This window comes from Populus alba, chromosome 5 (genome assembly GCF_005239225.2).
Source record: "Populus alba chromosome 5, ASM523922v2, whole genome shotgun sequence".
Lineage (NCBI taxonomy): Eukaryota > Viridiplantae > Streptophyta > Magnoliopsida > Malpighiales > Salicaceae > Populus > Populus alba.
In genome coordinates this window covers 5,145,726-5,168,906 of record NC_133288.1, presented here as the reverse complement: position 1 = coordinate 5,168,906, position 23,181 = coordinate 5,145,726, and the positions used below count along the sequence as shown (strand labels likewise).

The window sequence follows — 23,181 nt, the reverse complement described above, 5'->3', positions numbered from 1 at the left end:
AGTAAAATTTTTTATTTTATTTTTTAATTTCTTCATCATAATTTAAATATTTAATATTATTATTAAACTCATTGAAACATTTTAATCCTAAAATCTCTGGACATGATAATATGATTAAGTCGAGTTTAAAATTAGTTAAACTTAAAATGTGTTGATATTATGATAGTTTTTATAATTATGATTTGAAAAAAATAAATTTTATAAAAATATTTTTAAATGTAATTGGTTTGATTTAAATATGTGTCTGATTAAAATTATAGTTGAAGTTATTGTTTAATAAAATACATGTTTAATATGTTTGGTTAAAACTATGGTTAAAATTAATATTATAATAAAAAAAAATATTTAATAATTTTTTTATTTTACAATTGTAATCTCATAAACCAAATCACATGTTCATTTTATAGCCAAACATCGTACCATTAAGGTTGGGAAAAGGTCCAACAGTCGCCTCCAAAACAGACGGTCCAAAGTATATTTGAAGTTAGTTGACAACCATGGGCCATTGCATTTAAGAGTGTCCACGTCGATAAAATATTATTAGCCTCAAACCCACCGGTAAATTTTTGGTCCATCAGCAAAATCCATTTGTGGGAATCTGTACATTTCTACAATAAAATCCAACAACAAATTTCTGAACCTCGAAAAAATAAAAAAAATGGAAAACCTTAGATTTCCTTTTATTATGTTTTTATCAACAAAATAATAATAATAATAATTATAATAACAATAATAATAAAAATAGGTAAGTAGTAGAAGTGATGATTTATCCATTATAATTGAGTCAACTAAAAAAAAACCCACTTTCCAAGAATGCTTTATAAAACGATTTTTTAATTACAAACTCATTAAAATACTTTTTTTAATTTTTAATACTATTATGTTAAAAAACATTTAAGAAAATATCAATTTTATGCTCATTCAAGTAATACATAATTTTAAAAACACTTTGAAAAATAACTTAAATTCAAAAAACAAAAGCACATTTAGATACCGTTTGTTTTGCGTTTGCAATGATATTTGGGTGCATTTTAAAATATATTTGGTTTGAAAAGGTATCAAATTAATATTTTTTTATTTTTTTTTGATATTTTTAATATGTCAATATCAAAAATAAAAAAATAAAAAATATTAATTTATTATCAAATAAAAAATATTTTTAAAATATAAATATTTTACACCACACTACCAAACTAAAACAAAATGAGGATGGCCCAACCATCTAACATCGTTCCAACCAACTTCTTCTTCTTCATTATTATTATGATGCAAAACGTACAAATCTTTCTGACTACGGATTTGTCTGGGGCCATTACATTCATCGCATGTTATAGTTGGGGAGCATGTCCCCATCTATTTAATTAAGATGAAAGGAACGATTTTATTTTGAGTTTTCAAAGTTTATATTACTAAGCCAATTTTCATTTCAATTTCTTTTATATTGGATTTTAGATGAATCATTAATGTGGAACTGATATGTTTACTAAAGATTTCCTTTTAAAAAAAAAATCCAAATATAAGATAATAATTCGATGAATAAATCAATTTAATATTTATATCATAAAACAACACTTAACTGTATTATTTAATCTCTGGTTGGTAGAATTGCACATTATGAGCCTGCATCATGAGTGCATGCTTATGTTTATGACTAAAGAGAATGTTTGTTATTGTGTTTGAAAAGTATTTTAAAAAAAATTTAAATTTATTTTATTTTTTTATTTTAAATTAATATATTTTTAATGTTTTCAAATCATTTTGATGTGGTTATTTAAAAAACAATAAAAAAAAATTATTGATATATTTTTCTTTATGAAAAGTATTTTAAAAAACAACTACAGCCACATTTTCAAATATGCTTTTAAATGCTTGCTTTTAATTAATATTTAGTGTATGTTTGGATGAGAGATAACTTATGTTTTTTTTTAAATAAAAAATATATATTTTTTAATTCTTTAAAATGTGGTTTGTGTTTAAAAGATATTGTTCTACCTTAAAAAAAAAAAAATAATAAAAAAAAAAGATACCATACCTTCCAGGCTGGGCACACATGACTGAGGATGACAGCTTGTTTGATGCTCTTTGGTACGATGAACAGAAGGCAATCAGGGAATTCCTTTTACCGTCTGATCAACAAGACATGTGAAGTTGGAAACAGAATCATGTGATCATCAACTACCATTTGATCCGCGGTTGGGAGCTCTTAAAGAGAAATTGTCATGTCCTTGTCCCTTTGTCTGGGCTTTCAGAGAAGGAAACAGATTCTTGGCAAACAAACACAAAAAAAAAAAAAAAAAAACTTGATTTTGCGTGGAATTAGCAAAGAAACTGGCTCCTCAGGCTTCTAATGGAAAATAATATATTTAACATAATAAGTTTTTCTGAAAAAATATATGATATACCTTTTTTATGCATGTCGAATTCATATTTTTTATAATTCTCAACTTTTTTAAAAATATTTTTGTGTCTCTTGATTTTGTAATTTTATTAAAAAATTGTTTTAACTGAAAATAAAGAATAAAATAAATACGTGATTGAAATCTTATGCTAGCACAAAATGTTAAATAATTTGAAGGATCTTGACATGAGTTGATGGTGTAAGACATGTTTGACACCAGGCAGGCGTGTTCAGGTGAGTGAGTCGCTGAGGAGTGCCGAGACGGCTTGTGAAGTTGAGGAAGAGCGAGTTGACTCAACTCTGGCAGCGAAAGGGAAAAAGTTGACGGAAATCTTGCAAGTGTCTGATGATCTGCGGCTGAGAGCTCTTAAAGACGTGCTTGAGATTTTGACTCCAATCCAGGCCGTTCATTTCTTGATTGCTGCTGCTGAGTTGCATTCGAGGCTTCATGGCTGGGGGAAGAAGAAGGACGATAGTTATTTGCTTACAAAAAGCTTGCACCTGTTTTCTTGGTTTTTTCAATGAAGTACTCGGATTAATTTCCATTGAAGGTAGCTCAAGAAATCGCATGTTCATATAGGTGCACCGACGAAGCTAGGGGAGGGCAACAAAACAGAGGAAACCCAACAGAATAGGGTGGCAGCGGTGCCCTTGATCAGAAAATGGAACGAAATCTGATCGGAAAAGCCCAAACCATGAAGTTGAATTTCTGCAGCGACCAGACGCCGAAGTCGCAGCAAATTGGATCTTCAGAAACACCAGCACAACAAGCACAGTAAGAATCACCATAACTCTTTCCCAGGAGAAGTGTCACCATAGGAGCACAGAACAAGCTTAATCTTGTCCACAGCTTTCTGCCATGGAAGATCAATCCTATTAATGGTCCTCCTCTAACCACTCATACATCACATGCATGCTCCTCTAATTGTCCATGAGAACCTCAAGGTGATGTAAGGAGGCAATACCAGACTAACATGCAATAACCAAAAATTTGATGCTCCACAAAAATACTCGTTTCCAATGGTTTGATAAACAGAAATGCTTGAATATTCAATCTAATCCTATCATTCAAGTCATACGAAACTTGGTTTTGAACCCAACTTATGTGAAACCTCTACAGAACGATGGATGCTAGGAATCATTAACTTAGAGGCTGTAATCACTGCCCTTTTCTGTGTTCTGAACTAATAATACGTTCAATAGAATATATCAGTACAAGAGAAAATAAAGAGACATCTCAACTACGTATTCCATTGACCATGGTTGACCAACATTCCATTTTGAAATGCTTTTATCAAAGATCAGTGAACTTCACTGTCCACATCTATCATTTCTATTCAGAGACATCCACAGATGTTAGAACTTCAAGGAGATTTTGATTTTTTTTCAACGTCTTGTATATATCTGAACATAGCATTCCGTTTACCCATTTAAACTAGGTATAACTCCCCAAAATTCTGGTTTGTACATACAAGTAGTGAAATTGCTAACTGGTTATACTCGGGAACCACTGTTTTTTTCGTTTGATTTCCTTTTTGCATAGACCAATCCAATCTGTACAGTCAAAGAATAATAATAATAATAATAATAATAAAAGAAGAAGCTAAGCAATTCACCTCATTATCTGCTTGTACTTGCATTTGGTATTCTGATTTTCTCATAAGCATTCAAATTCTCCAGACAGAAGCTCTCTAAAGTCTCAAAAACAGGAGGCAGACTAATTCCCAAGCAATCTGAGGCAGCATCATTGGCTAGTTTAATAGCTTCTTGATGTGTCGCTTTTTGTTCATCTAACATCTCCTGCATCGCGACTATAACATCTTTCTCAAATTGATCCTCTAAATCCTTCAAAAGTTGTTCAGTTTTAATTCTCTGTCTGCGTTCTTCTTCTCGCTTCTCCTGTAAATGGTGTAAGCTCGAGGCAAAACCATGAATGGCCTTGTACACTCCATCTTCTGAAATATTCTGAATTGCGTTGTGCCAATCATTACAAACAATGAAAATGGCAGGAGCTCCTATCCGATTTGGAGACAGTCGATCAGCTTCATCTAGAGTTTTCAACTCCTCAGGTATGTACCCCTGAAGCCAATTGTTCAACAATGACACAAAAGCTTTCTGGGTTTTGATATAGTGACTAAAGCGTGCAGCCCATTTCCAAGTTTCTTTCTCTAGGTTTTTAGTAGCCTTTAAGCGTGAACCTTTGCGGGTGTGCATACCAGCTATATGCACATATGTTTCAGCATTTTTAATTGCCTGTAATTGCTTTTTGTGGCACTTGATTATGAGCTTCCACATTCTTGACAATCTGCACAGAAATTCATTATATTATGAGTCACAAAGGTATAAAGCAAACCATAGTAAACTGAGAAATCATTTTATGCTCTGAGCTGCATTTAAAGACAGTCCATGCCTCGTTAAATATAGCCATTCAGAAAGAAATTGTTTTCCATTTCATTACAATCTTTGCCATCCCTGCCAGTACTTCATCCTCAAAAGTCTAAAATGACAACATTCATCAGGCCATCAATAAAATTTCACCTAATGCTATGATTAGCATGATTATAGCAGAAAAGCAAGTGAAATACCCGATTATCAATTCATTCACTTGGGATTGCAGCTCTTCATCTCTTATTTTGTGAATCCTGATCGATATTGCCTCAATTGCACTGACAGGGACTTTAATTTTTGAAAGCAAACTTTTGACAGAAGCTTGTGTCCTATCAATCTGACTTGACTCGGCACCTCTATCATCTAGCCTTTTTAGCCTCTTCCACTCTTTATCATAAGAAACACGGAGTTTTTCCTCAAGCTGACATCAGTGAAACAGGTAAACAAATTAGATTCAATCCCAGCCATAACCACTTCAAAAATAACAACATGATTTCGGACCATTTTTCAGATATTTCGACCAAAAATTGTCAACGAGTGGAAGTATATGAAAAAATGCAGTGCAAAGCAAAATAAACAGAAATATCCTAACTATTCATCAGGGACCCTGAATTTTTTAAGAATAATAAAACTTATAGTCTGTTGAGTTTGCATGATTGTAGTGATGCAGAATACAAACATTCTATTACATTATTTGACAAGGCACAAAGCAGGATAGGAACATGGTCTTCAATGCATACATCATTTTCATGGTTTTAGATAGCATTTACAATAATTCAAAAGCTATTTACTTGATTTCTAATGCACTCATGCCCACCATAGCATTACATAAGCCATTGTAAGTGACATCTAGAAACAGAACAGTAAACAATAACGTTAAGAATGAAGGAACAACTCATGCCTGACTTCCATGTTGTGAGAATACTTCATACTTTGGCCGAGTCCTAAATAGCCTTTCATAAAAGCAACAAAACAGCAAATAAGAAGGATATTTTGAATCAGAAAACAGTAGAATTAGAGCTAGTCCCATGGGCCAAAACAAATGCCTAGCCAAACTATTTAGAACTTGCCTCTTTTTCCCCCCTGAGAATCCAAAACTATTTCAAACTTCAAAAAAAACAAAAATGGAAATAAGTATTTTTGCTAATGGTGAATCTTCCACCACCCCACCCCACCCCAAAGACACTTACAACTAAGGATATCCACATACAGAAGGATCAAAATCTCACAAGGAAATTCCCTTAATTTCACACTGCACAGTAGATAAACATGACCCAAGAAACAAAAAGTTACTATCACATATTTGTGTATGAAGTAGAAATAGAGTGTGTGTGTGTGTGTGTGTGTGTGTTCAGAATTCATGCATTGTGTATAATTTGGTTGGTGACACAAATTGACCAAAAACTAAGGGCTCGGAACCATAAACAAGGAAAATACACTGGCTGAAATAAATAAAGACAGAAGCATCATCGAAGAAAAACATTTTTTGTCAAATAAATCTTAGCTTTTCTTTGTTTGATTAAGTGAGCCATTTCCTGCAGACAGGACACTTTCATACTGTAATAATGCATTGGTGAAGTGAGTACGAAACTTGTGAATGTTTAAGGATGTTCTTATCTTAGGCCTATAGAAACACTGGCTTTCATATTTTGCAAGCAAATGAAAAAAAAAAAATTAATTTTCCTTGTAAACTTCCAATTATAAAGAATTTAGATGCCATACCTTAACCTCCTCGTAGAGTTTCTTCTCCCATACATGCAGCTTCTCCAAAGTGGTTGACAGGTGATCGGATTTTCTATCAACATCCTTGTAATTTTCACACACAACTTTGGCTGATTTCATTTTCTTGGCAGCAGATCTACTTGAGTGAACAAAAGCTGGGTGCTGTGAAGATATTGCAAAAGGAACTGCCAAAGTTACAAGCCGCGAGGCAAATACTGCAAGGCAAAAAGTGATCATAAAACAGGTCAAGCTTCTTTTTCTTTCAGAAATTAACTTCATCAAATAAAATCAAGAGACAAATTTCGTTGTAATATTGAACAACACAACATGTCCATTCAAAGGAAACCAACACAGGACCTATGAAAATTCAAGTAAAACAGTTGATAGGAATGGTATCTGGTCAATTTGACAAAAGTTGATGCAGGATTATTCTGAACAAATGAAAAGACCAACTAACGTAACAACTCATACCTTTAAATTTGGCACCCGTAGTCTGATAAGGCAGCTTGCCTGCCTCAAGCAATATGGAAACCTCTTGTCCATAGTTGAAAGAAGTCTCAAATGCATTCTTGATTTCATTTACTGCTTGCTGAAGACCCCATGGACTATGGATATCTGTTTCGGGACATTCACCATTGCAGGTGAATGACTGGGCCTCCTCTGAACCCTCACCTTCCTCCATTGCTTTCTCTTGGTCTACTTTGATCAATCCACGGGAGCTGGAACATGCCATGGCATTTTCTTCAGCAGTGTCAGGCGTGTTTTTAGATTCCTTTTGTTGTTCTGACTGTACGTGATCATCATTCTTTGGGTCAGCACCGGTGTCTACACTTGTATCTTTCTCTGATGATTTCTTCTTGTATCTTGTTTTCCTCACTATACTTTGATCAGTGTCATCTTCCAAATCAGGGATCCCCTCTTTCTCCCTGGTTTTTCTTAATTCAGAATCATCACTCTCAGCTCTGTCACCAATTATATTCTCCTGAGAATAGTAATCATAGTAATGATAGATATCATCAACCTCGGTGTTAAACGGATTGAATCTCCAAGCAAAACCTGCAGGTTCAGGAGAAGAGGTGGCAGCAGGAGCACTCTCTTCTTCAGGATTAGCAGCACGGACAGGAGGGGACCAAAACTCATAATAATACTGGAAGTCCATTGGATTTTTAGCAGATTCCCAATTTCCATTAGGAGCATATGTGACATTGTTTTTCGTAGTATCCATTGAAGCATCAAAAGGAACTTTATTGTTTTCTTGAGGATACCTCATATCAACAATTGGAACATATACATCGTCATTGTCAAGATCAGGGTATCTATGTCTAGAGCCAGCAGGAACACTAGAAGACATATTTCCCATATGTCCACTTGAATTCACCCCTGCTTGAAAATCTTTCTCTGGCCCAGAAGACTCTCCTGAAAAATGCAAGTGTTCATTAACAGAATCAGATTCTGACTCCAAATCTGAGGAAGAAAATTTCAAATGTGAATCCTCATCAGAGCAATCACGAGAGAAATCAGAAATAATCTCTAAATCTTCCTCTAAAAATCGATGAAGCGCATTCCCCATGTCTAAAAAAGATTGCACATACATAATGTGAGCTGAAATTAATTCATACCGACAATCAACAGCAGCCTTTATCAATTCCTTCCTTTCTTTACAAAGACTCACCAACTCTAACCTATCCACCTTAGACATTCCAACACCCATATGCCCAAAACACAATAAAAACCCTAAATCCTTAACTTAAACCCACAGCACAGCAAAACTTGAGAGACAAGAAATCCTAAAAAGTTTTTTTTTTCTTTAGACTTATGAGAGAAACCCAATTTAGCAATCTCAACACTGAAAGGAATCCCAACTCAACAATCAGAAATAAAGGAAATCCGTTGGAAGCGCAGTAATTAATAATATTTATTTATCATGTTTTAAGAAGGGAATCCGTGTGAAATCAGGAAGGTGAATAAATGTAACTACTATGTATTTGCGGATTTGTAGTGATACGAAAATTATGATAAAAGATTTTATATTTGAGAATTAAGAGCTATTCCTATGCAAAATAGGAAACATATAAACACAAAATCGGAAACAAAAAAACCCATAAAAAAGGTAAAGAGTTTGCAAACTGGCCCGTCATCAATATGTTTCTTGATTGCCAATTTTTCTAGCTGGAGCATATTTTCGATGTTGAATGATTTTTATGAGAACCCATCTCTTGTTTTGCATAATGTTTTTCCCCTTCTTGATTTACATTGGATTGGACCTTTGCATTAGACTCTCGTCTTGCTTTCCCCTTGGAAGTTTTTCTCTTCTTCTTCATTGGGAGGCCCAACGGGTGTTGGACCATGCCAATTACCACAAGAGTAGCTTCTTCAAATTCTTAAAATATCCAAGAACAAATTTCAACAAACCTTTTCCTCTCAAATTAATGCGCTCTCTCTGGACCATCCTTTAAATTTTGAATAAGAAAATCCAGCTTCATTAACAACAAATGCCTACACCCTTTAAATGTTTTTTCCTTTTTCTTCCGGCACCAATTATAAACACCAGTTAAACACCGTGAGAATGAAATTTTAAAGCCCAAAAATAAGCAAATCAGCACCTACAAGTTCCTTCTAACAGCAAGCATAACCCAGCTAAAAGAGATTAAAAAAACCCAGAATGTGAAATCACTAGATATTAGTAAAAATGAAAAAAAGAAGCCAACCCAGACAGAAATCAGAAAATTAGAAAACGGGTCAATTCCCATCAGTATTGACGAGGACAAACTTGTCCTTGCTGTGAGAACCAGCAAAGAATTGTCGACCCCAGGAGGTCATCTTCTTCGAAAATTAAAGACTAAAGGCCCAACTCAAAACTGAGTCAACTCGTTCATCCCACACCTGTACCAAATTTGAGCTTTTGGTCGATTACGCCCTGTTTGGAACCGATTGTAAACAGTGTTTTTTTTAAAAAGAAATTTATGTTTTTAAATTGTTTTAATATATTTATATCAAAAATTATTTTAAAAAAATAAAATTATTTTATTTTAATATATTTCTAAGTAAAAAATATTTTAAATCGCAACTACTACTATAATCTCTAAGAAGCTTATGAGATTAGTTTTGTGTTGTTCATGAACCCTGAGGTGCTATTTGATAAGTAGAATAATATTGATTGGTCTTGATTAAATTTAATAATACTGGATAAATAATTATTTGTTTTGTGTTTGGCATGTGTTTGGATTTGACTGGATTTTTTTATTTTTTTTTTCAGTGGACACTAGACAAGACTCAGCTAACCCAAGATCTAAAATAGTTCAAGTTTAAGATTAAAGAGGGTGTTTGAGAATGAGTTCCAATCTATTTTTTTGTCAAAATTTGATTTTTTTAATCAAGTTAATTTTTTTAATATTTTTTGATTGTTTTGATATGCTATTATTAAAACTAAAATTTTAAAAATAAAAAAATATATTTTTTTAATATTTTTTTCAACCAAAAATCACTTTGAAAACACAATTGTCTTCACTTCCAAACACCCTCAAAATATAGAAAAGATTGATCCGACTTGACCTAATTAAAAAACTTAGGTCAACGCGACCCTATCAACCCAAGATAAAATATAGATAAAAATCAATATATATATATATATATATATATATATATATAATTGGGTCAAAACAAGGTTGCTTCATAGTAATTTTTATTTTTACATTACTTTGAGTTAGCTCAAGTTAACCATCCTGACCCATGACTCAGGGCTAATCCTGAGTCAATCTCTTAGTTGAATTTTTAACTATGATAATAATTATTTTTATCTTTTCATTAACTCGAGTCAATGAACAACCTGGTCCATGATTCGAGTCTGACATCGGGTCGACCCCTTGAGTAGGGTTTTAAAACTATAATAATAACTATTTTTATCTTTATGTTGATCCAGGTCAACGGTCAACCTGACTTATGACCTGGGCTTGGCCCCGGGTTGACTCCGAGTCAAGTTTTAAAACTATGATAATAATCAGTTTTATCCTTACGTAGACCCGAGTCAATGATTAACTTGATTTGTGACTCGGACCTGACCCTGAGTCAAGTTTTAAAATTATAATAATAGCTACTTTTATTCTCATGTTAATCCAAGTTAATGGTCAACTTGCTCCATGATCTAGACTTAACCTTAGTCGACTCCCGAGTTGAGTTTTAAAATTATAATAATAAATATTTTTATCTTTATGTTGACCTAGATCAATGGTCAACCTGGCTCGTGACTCGGACCTGACTCCAGGCCAATCCTAGGCCGGGTGTTAAAACTATAATGATAATTATTTTTATCATTATGTTGACTAGATCATTATGTGACTCGGGCCTTATCCCGAGTTGACCTTGAGTTGGGTTTAAAATAATAATATTAACTATTTTTATCTTTATGCTGACTTAGGTTAATAGTCGATTTGTAACCTAGATCTTACCTTAAATCTACTCATAGCTGAATTTTAAAATTATAATAATAAATTTTTTATATATTAATTCAGATTAACTTAATTAACTCTTATGCAAAGATTTAAACAAGTTTATCCATTTTCTTTTAGTATAACAAAAAAAAAAATCATTAGAATAGCTGGACAAAAATTAATTTTTATATTATTTAAAGATACATCAAATAATTTCATAAAAAAAATATCTTAATTAGTTTATCATTGCTTTACATGCCAAACATTATCTGTATATATGATGGGATGTTCTTGGAGGTCAAAAACTCAAAATTGTTTCGATCCATTTCTATTAATTAATTAATATATCTTTGGGCCACCCTTTTACGTACAGGAATATTGTTTTCTTGAAAATAAAAATGGAAGAAAACCTAAATTATGCAAATTTAAATTCAAGAAAGTTCACGTGCCTGTTGATGGATTTGGAAAAATTAACTTTAAAAAATTATTATTTTTTAATATTAAATTAATTAAAAATTAAGTTTTATAATTTTATTTTTTTATAAGATTATCATAATTTAATAAAAAAATCTCGGAATTGATTTGTTGTTCGAATATGTAATCGTCTATTTTTGTTATAATATAGTTAAATAAATAATAATTTAGAAAAAAAAAACAAGTTATCAATCACAATGGTGTTCATTACCTGATGTATTGGGTTTAACGTGTTGATCTAGGTTACCCGATTCACAGGTTTGACGGGTTTACTCATCAAAACTAATATTTTTTGTTAGTTTTTTTCTTTATTTTTTATAATTGTTTCTTTATTTCACTCTTCTTCAAGATTGGATTGGTTGAAAAATAAAATTTATGGTTTATTTTTATTTATTTTCTATAGGATTATCATGATCTTAAATAAATGTTTTTTTTTAGAGTTGATACTTGATTTTGAAAACATTATTTTTATCATAAAAATAATCTAAAAAAACAATAAAGTTATTATACCCATTGAAATCCATGACCCAGGTCATATGGTAACTGAGATCGATCTAATTTGACATCATCTCAATATTAAAAGAAATTATCATTTTAAAGTTTTTTAAAAATTATGTTATGTTCTTATTAGGAATCCAAGTTGTTTTTGGACCCATTAAGTTGAATGATTCATTTTGGACTAACTTTTATGCAATTTAATTTGAAAACTTGAGCTAGACAAGAAATTGGGTTGACAGGTTTCAAGATCAAACCACTTGATTGAATTTAATAATAATGTTAAAAAAAATCTTTATGCTTTTAACATTTTTTTTAAGTTTTGAAAAATAATAGTTTAATTCGCAACAGAGTGCTAATAAATGTACTAATATTCTATATATGATATCATCTTACAATTTAATTCAGTTAGTCAAAATTGATTGCAAATTGTAAAAATACAAAGCAAAATCTAATATTTTTTTCACATGGCTGATTTATGGAATTCATAAAGGAAACTATTCTTAGTAAATTGGCTCGATGACATGTTAATCTAAAGTCTAGTTAAGGTTAGGTTTGTTTTAAAATCTAGTTAAGAATCATGGTTATTAAAACATTTTCCTCACACAATTCACATCAATAATTATGGTCCAATTATCTTATGATATATTTAGTAGTGTGATTGTGATTATTTTTTAAAATATTTTTCATGTCGAAATGTATTGAAATGATATTTTTTTTGTTTTTTAAAAATTATTTTTAAGATCAGCATATCAAAACAATCTAAAATGTACAAAAAAAAAATCATGTATTTAAAATATTTTTTTAAAAAAATACGGGTTGACCCGCGTTTCTTAACACAGATTTAGACTTCTTTCCCCATCAACACATTACAAAGTTATATGCATGTATTGTACGTAAAAAATATGCAATCAATAAAAACAAATAAGTAAATAATCAAAAGTTTGCATAGCTTGCAAAATTAAATACTTCTAAGAAACTATATGCTAATATAACAAGAATATTATACTGACAAAGAATAATTTAAATATTTATAATCTTTATTACATAGATAATATAATAACAAAATATTATTGCTTCCGAAAACAAAACTTGACTTTAAGCAAATGATTTCCATCTAAGCATCTAATTTCTAACTCGAGGATGCGATGTACTAGCAATATAATTATGTAAAATATAAAAATTAGATAAAAAATAAAATTTACACTTTTATAATAACATATGAAATAAGGATCATTTAAATCCAATCCAATAATATATTCGCTAACTCATTAAATGAAGTACTTATCATGAATATATTAAAATCAATTTTAAATATCATTATGCCAATCCATAACTATCAACTTCTCCATACGTTCTCAAGTCATATGTTCTTTGGTATATTATTTATGATATTTAGGAAAGAAGAAAAAATCTTCCGATACACCCATTCAAATAGGGTGTTATTTTTATTAACCAAAAAATAATCTGTCAACTCGCCTATTCAACAAAACATTATTTTCCTTTCTTTTATTTCACAATTTTCATACGAATTACAAATTAAAAGGAAATTTATCATAAAATATTAAATAAATAAATAACTTATTACGAGGTGTTTAACATCTGCCTGGTATTTGTAAGCGTGAAGTAAGCTCCTTACTGCTGATCCAGTCCTGTGACCTCTTCTATAACAATAAACAATTCAACATGTCATTTATCATTTATAATTAAATAATAAAAATCTCATTTCATCAATTTTTTTTGTGTCATGTATTCTACATTATTTTCAATTTAAAGGTACACCTCTTTCTCATCGGTTTCATTTTGAATCGATATGACTTAATACTATATACACATTTCTTGACATAATTAAATTCGATGCCCTTAAATAAGCTTGATATTATTATTATCTTTTCTGCAAAATTCTTATTCATTCTTTCCATTAACATCTATAACTTATGATTTCCCATAATTCCAAATAATTCCATTAAATTCTCTAATTTCCTCATTTTTTTCTTTAGGCTGAAACTAATAGTTTGGAGGGGGGGGGGCAGGTTTTTTCTTTCATTCTTCAATTGAATACTTATCTAATCATAATTTACACTTTCTATCATGATTAAATCATAATTTACATCATTTCAAAGATTAATACCCTAAATCTCTAATTTCACACAATCATAGCAATATAATTTCTTGATCAAAACACACAATTATAACAATTAATCACTTTGAATATATTCTTTAACTTACTTGGATAAGAATTCAAAGGATAGATGCTAGAGATATTCAAATTCTCTTCTCCTCTCTTTTCCTTTAATCCTAGCTTTGAATCCCTTTCTTCAAAACAACGTCAGGCATCAATTCACATTCCTTAATTGCTTAATTAGTTTTAATAAATCTTTTTACAATTCTCTCTCTCTTTTTTATATGCAATTAGCAAGAAAGCAAGTGGAAAAACCACACAAATTTCTTGCTTCTCTTTTGGTTTCTAGCCATCGGCCAAGAGAAGAAAAATTAGGCATTTATATAGTTCAATTTTTAAAATTTTGTACATTGACCCCTTTTGTTTAGCCTTTTCCCAAATCACCCCCAATCCTTTTCTTTTTAATATATTCATGCTTTATCACTCTTCTTTTGTTTAATTTCATCCCTCTCAAATACTTAATTATTTATTTTATCTTATTATTATTATTATTTTTTGGTCAGGTTAGACTATAACTGGGTTTTTACATTTTTCTCCTCTCCAATTAGAAAATTTCATCTCTGAAATTTGAATCTCATATCTTAGTTTAAAAAATAATTTGAGGTATTTTATTTTTATTTCAGATTTTTTTTTCAGGTCACCTTTTCAACCTGAGAGTTCCTTCGTAGCACTTTCATCGTAGGAATTCTCTTACTCCTCAGCTATAAATAAATTTATTTTTATTTTTGACAGTCCCGAGAATATCCTATTCCCTTAAACTCTTGGTGGCCATTTATTTTCTTAAAAATACTTTTGATTTTTCTTAACCCCGAATGTACCATTCAAACAATTTAAATCCTTAGAGAATAAAGTACACAGCGAGAGTTTACCAATCGAGTTTTTGAAAGGACAACAGTCAACAAAAGTCAATAAGACCATGCTAGAGGCTTCAAAATTGGAAGGACCAATATATAACTTTTTTTTTAAATAAGGACTAAAGTATAATTTATTCTTAAAGTCAGTTTAGACACTGTTTGGGAACGTCGTGCAAACCGCGTTCCCTAAAAATTCAAAAATAATTTTTTTTTGCGTGTTATGAATCGTTTTGATGCGCTGATCTCAAAAATAATTATTTAAAAAAAAAATTATCATTTTAATTCAGCGTTAAAAACACTTTAAAAAATAATCATAATTTAATTCTTGTTTGGCACTATGAGTGCTTGGTTATATACAACACATATATTGATGTTTGGTTTAGTTAAAAAACAAAGTTTTCTTTGGGTGGAACTGGCCATACTTGCTGCTGTGCCTCAAGTTTAACAAAAGTGAAAAATTGCTTCTTCTGCCTGCATTTCGTCTCTATGTGTAGAGTGAATAATTTACTCTGGAGAACTATGCAAAGTGAGTTTTTAATTCGCTTTGCATTGTTTACTTAGCATTTCGCAAAGTTAATAATGCAAAGCAAATTAAAAACTCACTTTGCAGTTTGCATAGTTTGGCTTAATGGTCAGATCAAGTCTAGCATGAATTTAAATATATTAGAACGAGTTCGATCCAGTAAAAAAAATTATTATTTTTTAATTTTTAATTATATTTTATTTGAAAAACTAGTATTTAACATTATTTAATGATACTGCATCAAATTAGAAAGATATTACATGATGATGTTGTATTTACAGAATTTGATTGTAATTTTAATTTTGTTCCTGATGATATTTTAACTAATTTTGTTGCACACTAAAAAAAACTATGAAAACTAGAATTCTTGTCGGATGAATTCATGTAAAGTATTATTTATTTCATGATACAATAATAATTGTTAAATATATAATATTTAAATTAAAAACTATCAGTATTAATATATATCATTTTAGTTATTTTATAACCTAAAATTGAAAAGTATTCTTAACTAAACACATTAAATTATTTTTTGTTCACCCTAATTTCAACCACAATTTTAATCAAATATATATAAATACCGAACCAATCTTAACTAAAAATAATTTTGATAATTTTTTTTTCAAACCATAATCATAAAAGTTACTCCATTACGGAACATAGTTAGTACTAATATAAAAATATAATATTTTTATTTATTTTTTTTTAAATACTTTAAAAAAAATAATAAAATTGCTTACGAGGATAATTCTAGAACGCGTGAAAAGGTTAAGACGAGTGGAAGACAGGCACAGAGAATCCTTGGTGACATCCTCTACCAACTCTCCAGCATAAAGCAAGCCACAGTCACAGAAACGGAGATCAGAAGTAAGTTTTTAACTACCACACGCTCCTCCCCTCACAATGCCTGCCAAATTGTAAATCAAAGATCCATCGATCCATTTGGAGTTGCACCTGATGCCATTCTTCTCTTACTACTACTCACTTCCCTTTAAGCCAAAATCAAGAAAAAGGTACTTTTGGTCTTTTAACTTCCTTGTTTTTCGGCCACTTTTTCATTTGTTAAGTTATGAATTCATAAACTTAGCTTATCCGGTTCAGGCTTGGATTTTGTGGTTTTGCTATGTAGAATTATGGGCTGATATCGAATGCTTGAGTTTATTAGCGGTTATTTGGTTGTTTTTCCATTTCTGAACTGAACGTGTCTCTCTCAATTTTTCCCATTTGGAAATGTAGTATTTCTTTTATCCTGGCCAGTTCAGTTCTTCATTTTTCATGAATCCATCATTTAGCAGCTTACTTGGATTGTTGTATGTGTGAATTGCCTGAAATTTTACGTTGGTATTGGTATTAATTCTTGTGGCAGTGTAAGAATTGGTATAGGTAGGAAGCTAGATTTTTTAGTGACAATCAAGAGGTGAAAGATTATTTCCTGTTTGCTTGAGCTTATAGTATTCAGATTTTGGATATCCCAAAACCAGCACGTGGTAAAATTCTTCTTGTCTCACTGTACTTCATCTCCTATTCACATCCATCAGGGAGCTGTGAAGGTCTTTTTTCCTTTTGTTTTGTCTGTGAAAGAACCGCTTTTTGCTTGTGCTATGCATAAACTCCTGTCATGTTATTTGTATTCTTGTAATTCTTTGTTCTGTTCTACTACTCGATCTGCCAAATGCCTTGTCTTATTCATTTGCTCTTCACTGTTGTTTTCCCTCATTGATGCATAATGGTTGTGTCATGAAGATTTTATCATGTCTAGATTCTGATCAGAATTATTTTGCAGTTTCCAGTAATACACTATGGCTGAATTGGGAGCATGGTGGTAAAGAGACAGGAAGGCATTCTCTATGCCTATACATGTGGAAAGGGTTGCATCTCACAACACAGTCCATTGCCTTAAGATTATGTTAAAAGACTCTGTTGTCTTCAATTTAAATTTGCAATGGAGAAGTTGGCTATGGACATGAGTGAATGTAAATTAATACAACAGTCCAAACTATGAAGTTGTTTTAAATGCAAGCCTCAAGTTAACATGATGAGTAAGGAAAATTTATCACAACCAATCAGCAGTGGAGTCAGGAATGATGGTCATTCACCTAGTGAGAGTGAAGATTTAGGGACTGGCTCACGTTGCAGTCTAGATGCAGGTACAGCAACTTGTCGTGTGTGCCAATGTGCTGAATCTGACAAAAGGGGAGATGCTGCTTTGGGGTTTTTGGGCATTGTTCCTCCATTGCAAGAAGCACGTAAAAGTACTGGTGCAGTAAAACCTGAAAGCAAGGAAGTCCCCTTGAATGCTGAAGCTGATCAGTTCCATGGCAAAAATACTGGAAGAGAATCGGGGCTGGTTGAGTTCTTTAGCCCTGAAGGGGAGGTTTTCATTTGTAATACAGATACAGATTTAGAATTGGGTTCACGCCACCAACAAGACTTGTTAATTGAACTTGGCTGCTCTTGCAAAAGTGATCTTGCCCTGGTACACTATGCATGTGCTCTCAAGTGGTTTGTCAATCATGGATCCACGGTCTGTGAAATCTGTGGACATGTTGCAATAAATATCAGGACTTCAGACTTTAAAAAGGTTATGGTTGCTTTGAAGGATTATGAAGCATTGAGGGAAAGGACTGCCACTGGAGACCCTAATCCTGCTCAGGTGCATGCTAGTGCAGGTGTTGATCCCGATGCTGTTGCTGCTGTTAGAAGGCAACGGCTAAGTGAAATTTCATTGTGGTTTTGTCCCCACAATAATAACAACAATAATTATAATAATAATTCTGCTGCAGTTTCACAGGTTGTTTCTGAACAACCCCTGAATACTGTCACAGAAGATATTGTCCCTGCTGATAATCGTGTAACTAAATGGGCTGTGGAAGGTACAGGGATTTTGCTTGCAACAGGGCTACTCACTGTCACTCTAGCATGGCTTATTGCTCCCCGTGTTGGAAAGGTATGGTGAGTTCAACCTAATTGGAGTAAACTAAGATACGTATGCATTTTGCTATTTTCCTAAGTTGCAATTCCAGATGAACATATATTGTTACTGGGTCATCTTATGTGCCACTGTTTCCACAAACAAGAAAATTTCATGAGTGTCTATGCCAATACTATACCAACATGGCAAGTGATAAAGTAACAAGCACATCACAGTGAAACACATTAATTATTGAATAAACCAAATTACCATGTTTTCTTGTATTGTTGCATGTTGTTTGGCTGTGCATGTATAAAACTCTGTTTCCAATAGAAACAAGTCTAATGGCCTTCTAGGTGGCCCAAACAAAACAAATTAGACACACATGGAGTCTGATCGCACCTTGAACTAGACCTTTAGACCACATTTGGAGTTCTACAACCCGAAGTTTGAGGTACCGAGTGGATTAGCCCATAATCCATATAAAGACCACCCTTTCGATGTCTGACATCCTGAGTGTCACAACTAGAACATGTTAAGAATTCTTTTAGCCACCTCCTGTTGTGTGATGACTGACAATGGCAGATACATTTTCTAATGTTTTTCCGAACTTGGAGTCTTTGACTGCTTTGGCTACTGTGATTTTGACTTCACATCGAAAAGTATAAAACCAAGAATGTCCGAGGATAAATTATTACATATGCAGTTTTTAGTTTCCATTCTTATACATGCATTTGTGCATGTGTGTCTTTGCAATTTATCTACATACATGTTCACACACATTTATCTCCTCAATTCACTTGGTTATGCTGTATGAGGCTTGAACATTAGTTTGTCCGTCTAGCCAACCCCTTGATCTTGTTGTTCTCAGAAGTTATGTTTTTTTTGTAGGGAACCTGAGTCTTTGAGACCTGAGCTTTATTCAGTTATAATTCTGTCACCATGGAGACTTTTTGTAATTTTTTTATATAACTTTTGCTTGGTCAAAATCCCTTAGAAGGTTTTGATATGTGCACTTGTAACTGTTTGGAGTTAACTTTTTGTCTTGTTTCTATTTGGTTTATAAATCTATTTGTGATGTCAGTTGTGCCATGCTTCTGAGTTCTGATGCTACACAAGGTGAATATTTTTATGCTGGTCAGTCTTCTATGCTTATATAAATTCTTTAGTTGGAAAGTTGGGAATGTTTGCAACTGCATTGCCTATTTGGCATAATGTTTGTGAACTGATCAATGACACACAACAAGTGTTGATGGTGGTATTCCCTAGAATTTGAGATTTATCAAAGTTAATCATAGGTGGTGGGGGGTGACACCATGAAAACAAGGGATCTGGATTAATAGTGAACCTTCCGAACTGTTTTAATGTGCTGGGGTCAGTTGGAAGGGCATAGAGAAGATGCACTTTAGGCTTTAGGGGCATGCTACCAACGCTGAGTTTTTGAGTGCTTTTAGGGACACATTGTCCTTTGAAGGATATCTGGTGCCTTTGGGCTTCCCAAGTATAGCTTCTTCCGTTAGGACTGCAACTGGTTAGAGGATTTGGCTTCTTATGGATGAATGAATAGGAGAACCATTCTTGCTATCAGTAAATGGGGTGGAGTGTTGGTGAGTTTTTGAATGCATCCATTGTCTAGCTACTTTGGATTTGGTGCTTTGTGTTTCCTATTCAAGGTGGTTGGATCTTTTCAAATCAGTGTGCTGTTGTCTGGCTGGTATGGATGCTGGTAGTTGGAATAATCAGCTTCTTTAGCCAACTGACACTTTGTGTCATATTTGGTGCTTGTGAGCAAAATGGCACTCTCGGACATTATAATAGGATGAATTATTTCTTGATGCACTCTGAACCTATTTGGTGTAATGATTCTTGGTTCATTTGGAGCTGTACTTTTAAACATTTTCATGGTTTGCTATTTACTATGCCTGCTCATTCTATTAGTGCCAACCCCCTGCTCACTTACACACACACACATTCATTTTTGAAAGATTACTTTCTTGTCAGAGGCATTATCTTCTTGTATATCATTGCTTGGATTTTGCAGGCTAGGAATTTTTAGTTAGTTTTGCACGCTACACTGTATAGTAAAGTAGAATATAGCTCCAAACTTTCTCTTTGATGCTATGAAAAGGAAATCCAGAAAATCATTCTGTAGCCTTTTATACAATATTTATTTATTTATTTTTTCTGGTGTTAACACTGATGAAATTCTGATGTAGCACTTTGGGGGAAAGTGAACTCTATCAAAGAGATGAAATTACTAACAGAAGTGATTTTGATACTAATTAATAGAAGAGCTTTGGAGATCCTTGTTTGAGCATTGACCTGCTGCCAATTTTCTCGCCCATCTTTATTCCTTATTGCTTGTTTCTCTTTCTTGCCTAGCTATTAAATGAATCACAATAACTTGAGCTTTGCTATGGGAAGTTTTGCGAAGGATTTATGCTTTGAGCCATTGTCATCATTCACATACAGCATATGAAATTCCAATGGTTAAGGCATATCCAAATTGGTAGCATAACTCTCCTTTGAAAGGGAGGTAGTCAGTTCAAACTTGTCCTCCCTAAAACTGTTAAATTATATATATAAAGAAAAAAACAAAGTGATTGTACAAATCTTATTCTTACTATTATTCATTTGAGAGGAATTGGTAGTTAGGTGCACAGATGATTCACTTAGCATTTTGGAAATATTTTATTGTCTAATTTGTTTGTTGCTCCGGATTCTTTTATGTATGCCTCTGCATGTTATTCTATGCTAGTTGGTTGCAAAAGAATGCTAATGACTCTAGCTATTTGAATTATGTGTTTTATTATGCAACTTATTCAGCTCTTGTCTTCAGAAAACTGCCAAAAGTGGTCTTCATATTCTCCTTGGAGGCATTTGTGCTCTAACAGTTGTGATCTTCTTTCGCTTTGTAAGTAACTTCTTTCTCTTAGTCTTTCTGACTCTGTATTCCATCATTACTGCTTTTGATCTATGGATGCATATGCATATTTGTGTTATGACATAAGTACCATGGTAGATGGTAGGTATCATGATCCTCAGGTTTCCACAGAACCCTGTGATTATAGAATGGTGCTCTTCTGTTCAATATAACTATTTTGATAGATAGTGTTGATACACTTGGCTGAGTGAAATCTGAATTTGGTTGATGAAGTGGTTCTGGCAAATGATTCGAGGAAAAGTAAATGCAGATTTCTGATTTTCGAAGTTGCACCATTGAAACATTGTAGTCTTTTTTGTCCTAATATATCTTTATTTAGGTCAATCGGTTGCTGCTTCTGTGTTTTTATAATTTTGGGGAAATTTCTGTACATTCTGAAAAGTAAAAGCCGGTCCTGGTTTCTTGTTTATGGTATGTTCTTTAATGGTCATAACTTGTGGCCTTTGCTGTGTATTTTAGAGTCAAAGTACTGAAGGGTGCATTTAGAATAAGTCCAAATCCAGATAAGCATGGTAATGCTAATTGTCTAACAGAAAGATATACAAATTGTTAGTTTCTGTCCAATTATAAATATAGAGAATTCCAGCAGCTTTATACCCATTGTGAGGCTATAATTTCCTTCTTCCTTTGTGATGGTTTAGAACAAAACATTAGCTTGAAATTTAAATTCTCTGGAATTCTCTGCCTGCAAGTAATGAGGTTTTTCTTTTTTTGAACAATAGGAAACCATTTTAAGAAATTAGGTTTTGTAGCATGTTTTCAGCAGTAATTGAATGTAAAGGCTGCGTAAATGCTTGGTGTATGGCAATGTTGGGAATAATACTGATCTAAGTGCTAACACGTGATTTGCATAGCAGGAGAGCTGACTTAATTTGCTTGTGCTCTAATTCTCTTATTAAAATCTGTGCTCATTATCCATTTCTTTCATTTTTTTGAAACTCTTACAGAAACAAATTTTGCAAAATTTAGAATTGTGTAAAGCAAAACATTGAAGGAAATTTGGTGCATGTTGGTTCTGAATTCTGATACATAAATGAAACCGGGCTGATGTTTATGCTTTTACAACTTGCAGATTGTGCTCACCAGAATCAAATATGGACCTGCTCGCTACTGGGCTATCTTATTCGTCTTCTGGTTTCTTGTGTTTGGTATATGGGCGTCACGGACACATGATGCTCATACTACATAGTTTCTCGGAGATCATAAATGCATGTAAACTTCTTTCTTTCCCCTTTTCATTTTTTTTTTTTTTTTTTCCACTCTTTTATATTTGGTTTCACCAAATGGTAAAATTTGATTAGCGGCTTTGAAGAACTTCATTATGATGCATTTGTTCTGTAATTCATGTGAATAGACAAGAGTCTTGTCACAAGACCATTGCTCGGGATAGAATGCTTTTAGCAGGAACTGCCATTTTAGGGTAAAATGATTTTTATCTGATTGTTTTCATTTGTTAATTGGTTGTTAAAACTTGTTCTGAGAAATCTTTACATCATGGGATTTGAGGACAGATTTATTTGACCCGAGATTCAGCTTCCTCATCTTCAGCCTTTCAAGGATGATGTTTTAATCTCTCAAATGGATTTGCAAACTGTGCTTGGTGGCATGAATTGGAGCAAAAAAATTAGAACTCAGGCGCTTTGTGTCCAGAATTTATATGCAGTAGACCTCTAGTAATCCCCACTTGATAGTCACAATTGAGTGTTTTGTTCTTTTGTTGAGATGGATATTTAACTTTAATTAAACAAAAAAACAATAGCTAGTGCCATGATATGTATCCAAAGAAAAAGCATGTTTTAGTTCGATTGCTATCAGATGAGTAAATTCCATTTACAAAAATGTAACTGGTAATTAAACACTTTA

At 32.5% G+C, this 23,181-nt stretch overlaps 2 protein-coding genes across 5 annotated transcripts; one reads left to right on the top strand and one right to left on the bottom strand.

Annotated features, from left to right (window-relative positions):
- Positions 1-3,969: 3,969 nt before the first annotated feature.
- LOC118031957 (uncharacterized) lies at positions 3,970-8,219 on the bottom strand. Its single transcript, XM_073409267.1, has 4 exons — positions 6,980-8,219; positions 6,509-6,723; positions 4,984-5,207; positions 3,970-4,721 (listed from the first exon to the last, which is right to left on the bottom strand). The coding sequence occupies exons 1-4, from the start codon at positions 8,217-8,219 to the stop codon at positions 4,019-4,021; spliced, it is 2,382 nt and encodes a 793-aa protein (XP_073265368.1). The 3' UTR covers positions 3,970-4,018.
- Positions 8,220-16,229: 8,010 nt separating this feature from the next.
- LOC118030998 (uncharacterized) lies at positions 16,230-23,127 on the top strand. 4 transcript variants are annotated; one of them, XR_012169912.1, is made up of 5 exons: positions 16,231-16,476; positions 17,247-18,410; positions 21,214-21,288; positions 22,391-22,738; positions 22,830-23,127. XR_012169912.1 is itself a non-coding variant. In XM_035035290.2 (5 exons), the coding sequence occupies exons 2-4, from the start codon at positions 17,496-17,498 to the stop codon at positions 22,505-22,507; spliced, it is 1,107 nt and encodes a 368-aa protein (XP_034891181.1). In that variant the 5' UTR covers positions 16,231-16,476; positions 17,247-17,495; the 3' UTR covers positions 22,508-22,530; positions 22,830-23,127. The 4 variants fall into 4 exon arrangements, 2 of the variants coding, with proteins under 2 accessions (XP_034891181.1, XP_034891172.1); XM_035035290.2 differs by having other exon boundaries at positions 22,391-22,530; XR_004684434.2 differs by lacking the exon at positions 22,830-23,127 and having other exon boundaries at positions 16,230-16,476; positions 17,247-18,415; positions 22,391-22,448.
- The last annotated feature ends 54 nt before the right edge of the window (positions 23,128-23,181 follow it).

Excerpts from the sequence above, each read along its gene's own strand:
- LOC118031957 (XM_073409267.1), bottom strand. The coding sequence starts at position 8,219 with ATGGGTGTTGGAATGTCTAAGGTGGATAGGTTAGAGTTGGTGAGTCTT. Across the intron at positions 6,724-6,979 it reads TACGGGTGCCAAATTTAAAG|TATTTGCCTCGCGGCTTGTA; the intron begins GTATGAGTTGTT and ends TTTGCCTTGCAG. Across the intron at positions 5,208-6,508 it reads AACTCTACGAGGAGGTTAAG|CTTGAGGAAAAACTCCGTGT; the intron begins GTATGGCATCTA and ends CACTGATGTCAG.
- LOC118030998 (XM_035035290.2), top strand. The coding sequence starts at position 17,496 with ATGATGAGTAAGGAAAATTTATCACAACCAATCAGCAGTGGAGTCAGG. Across the intron at positions 18,411-21,213 it reads TTGCTCCCCGTGTTGGAAAG|AAAACTGCCAAAAGTGGTCT; the intron begins GTATGGTGAGTT and ends TCTTGTCTTCAG. Across the intron at positions 21,289-22,390 it reads TTGTGATCTTCTTTCGCTTT|ATTGTGCTCACCAGAATCAA; the intron begins GTAAGTAACTTC and ends TACAACTTGCAG.